A 2,970-nucleotide genomic window follows, 5' to 3' on the forward strand; every position below is an offset into this window, starting at 1 on the left:
GGGACACGGGGGGGGACACGGGGGACAGGTGCCACCATGGGGGGGCTGGTGACGGTCCCCATCCTCACCTCTCCAGTCCCCATGTCCCCAAGGTGCCACCATGATAGAGCTGGGGATGTCCCCAAGGTGCCACCATGGCGGAGATGATGATGGTCCCCAAAGTGCCATCACAGTGGTGTCCCCAAGGTGCCACCATGATGGGGACATCTCTAAGGTGCCACCATGATGGAGATGATGATGGCCCCCAAAGTGCCACCATGGTGATGTCCCCAAGGTGCCACCATGATAAGGATGTCCCCAAGGTGCCACCATGATGGAGATGATATTGGTCCCCAAGGTGCCACCATGATGGGGACATCTCTAAGGTGCCACCATGATGGAGATGATGATGGCCCCCAAAGTGCCACCATGGTGATGTCCCCAAGGTGCCACCATGATGGGGACATCTCCAAGGTGCCACCATGATGGAGATGATGATGGTCCCCAAGGTGCCACCATGATGGGGACATCTCCAAGGTGCCACCATGATGGAGATGATGATGGTCCCCAAGGTGCCACCATGATGGGGACATCTCCAAGGCGCCACCGTGACTGGGCTGTTCCCCAAGGCCCCATCACCCTGGAGAGGACGATGGTCCCCAAAGTGCCACCACCAAGGGGATGACAACGACCAACCCCCTCCCCCCCCTCCCCGGTGTCCCCAGGGGTGCCGCCAGAGTGAGGTCCCCAAGGTGCCACCATGATAAGAATGTCCCCAAGGTGCCACCATGATGGGGACATCTCCAAGGTGCCACCATGATGGAGATGATGATGGTCCCCAAGGTGCCACCATGATGGGGACATCTCCAAGGCGCCACCGTGACTGGGCTGTTCCCCAAGGCCCCATCACCCTGGAGAGGACGATGGTCCCCAAAGTGCCACCACCAAGGGGATGACAACGACCAACCCCCTCCCCCCCCTCCCCGGTGTCCCCAGGGCGCCATCGTGGCGGTGACAGGCGACGGGGTCAACGACTCGCCGGCGCTGAAGAAGGCCGACATCGGGGTGGCCATGGGCATCGCCGGCTCCGACGCCGCCAAGAACGCGGCCGACATGATCCTGCTGGACGACAACTTCGCCTCCATCGTCACCGGCGTGGAGCAAGGTGGGGGCCACCGCCGGGGGACGTCACCCCATGAGGCTCCTCACGTGGTCATGGAGGTTCCTCACGTGGTCGTTGGGGTTCCTCAGATGGTCATTGGGGTTCCTCAGGTGGTTGAGGTTGCTCACGTGGTTGTTGAGGTTCCTCAGATGATCATTGAGGTCTCTCACATGGTCCCTGAGGTTCCTCATGTGGTCTTTGAGGTTCCTCAGATGATCATTGAGGTTCTTCATGTGGATGTTGAGGTTTCTCACGTGGTCATTGAGGTTCCTCATGTGGTCATTGAGGTTCCTCATGTGGTTGAGGTTCCTCACATGGTCCCTGAGGATCCTCATGTGGTCTTTGAGGTTCCTCAGATGATCATTGAGGTCTCTCACATGGTCCCTGAGGTTTCTCACGTGGTCATTGAGGTTCCTCATGTGGTCATTGAGGTTCCTCATGTGGTTGAGGTTCCTCACATGGTCCCTGAGGATCCTCATGTGGTCTTTGAGGTTCCTCAGATGATCATTGAGGTCTCTCACATGGTCCCTGAGGTTCCTCATGTGGTCTTTGAGGTTCCTCAGATGATCATTGAGGTTCTTCATGTGGATGTTGAGGTTCCTCACGAGGTCATTGAGGTTCCTCATGTGGTCGTTGAGGTTCCTCATGTGGTTGAGGTTCCTCACATGGTCCCTGAGGATCCTCATGTGGTCTTTGAGGTTCCTCAGATGATCATTGAGGTTCTTCATGTGGATGTTGAGGTTCCTCACGAGGTCATTGAGGTTCCTCATGTGGTCGTTGAGGTTCCTCATGTGGTTGAGGTTCCTCACATGGTCCCTGAGGATCCTCATGTGGTCTTTGAGGTTCCTCAGATGATCGTTGAGGTTCTTCATGTGGATGTTGAGGTTCCTCACGTGGTCATTGAGGTTCCTCATGTGGTTGTTGAAGTTCCTCACTCCATGGTGACGTCACGCCCTGCGCCCTCCTCCAGGCCGGCTGATCTTCGACAACCTGAAGAAGTCCATTGCCTACACATTGACCAAGAACATCCCCGAGCTGACGCCGTACCTCATCTACATCACGGCCAGCGTCCCCCTGCCCTTGGGCTGCATCACCATCCTCTTCATCGAGCTCTGCACTGACATCGTGAGTGGGCGGGTCCACCCCGGGCAGGTCCACCACCACCCACCCGCACCTCAGGGTCCACCGGGTGGTGAGGCTGAGGTTCCTCACCCAGGAACCAAGGTGCCTCAGATGGTTGTTGAGGTTCTTCACGTGGTCACTGAGGTTCTTCAGGTGGTTGTTGAGGTTCTTCACGTGGTCACTGAGGTTCTTCAGATGGTTGTTGAGGTTCTTCACGTGGTCACTGAGGTTCCTCAGATGGTTGTTGAGGTTCCTCATCCAGGAACTGAGGTTCTTCACGTGGTCGTTGAGGTCCCTCACATGGTCATTGAGGTTCTTCCTCGACCATCTGGGTGCTTCACTCAGACATCAGGGTCCTTCAACCAGTGCAGCAACTGGTTGAGGTTCCTCACCCAGAACCTGGGGTTTCTCAGATGGTTCTGGAGGTCCCTCACGTGGTCGTTGAGGTCCCTCATGTGGTCGTTGAGGTCCCTCACGTGGTCATTGAGGTCCCTCATGTGGTCGTTGAGGTTCCTCACCCACCACCTGGGTCCTTCACCCAGAACCGGGCCCCTCACCCGCTCTCCTGCCCCCGCAGTTCCCCTCGGTCTCGCTGGCCTATGAGAGGGCGGAGAGTGACATCATGCACCTGAAGCCCCGCAACCCCCGGCGCGACCGATTGGTCAACGAGCCGTTGGCGGCTTATTTCTCATTCCAGATTGGTGCGA

The 2,970-nt window shown here is 57.4% G+C and overlaps 1 protein-coding gene across 1 annotated transcript; it reads left to right on the top strand.

Moving 5' to 3' along the window:
• Positions 1-134: 134 nt before the first annotated feature.
• On the top strand, positions 135-2,964 carry LOC104494869 (potassium-transporting ATPase alpha chain 1-like; the record flags this gene model as incomplete). The annotated part of the gene is made up of 4 exons (XM_010137761.1): positions 135-302; positions 976-1,144; positions 2,112-2,266; positions 2,841-2,964. Coding segments are annotated over exons 1-4 (616 nt in total), but the record flags the coding sequence as incomplete, so codon positions are not given.
• Positions 2,965-2,970: the final 6 nt, after the last annotated feature.

This window comes from Buceros rhinoceros, unplaced genomic scaffold (assembly GCF_000710305.1).
Source record: "Buceros rhinoceros silvestris isolate BGI_N320 unplaced genomic scaffold, ASM71030v1 scaffold32756, whole genome shotgun sequence".
NCBI classification, from domain to species: Eukaryota; Metazoa; Chordata; class Aves; order Bucerotiformes; family Bucerotidae; genus Buceros; species Buceros rhinoceros.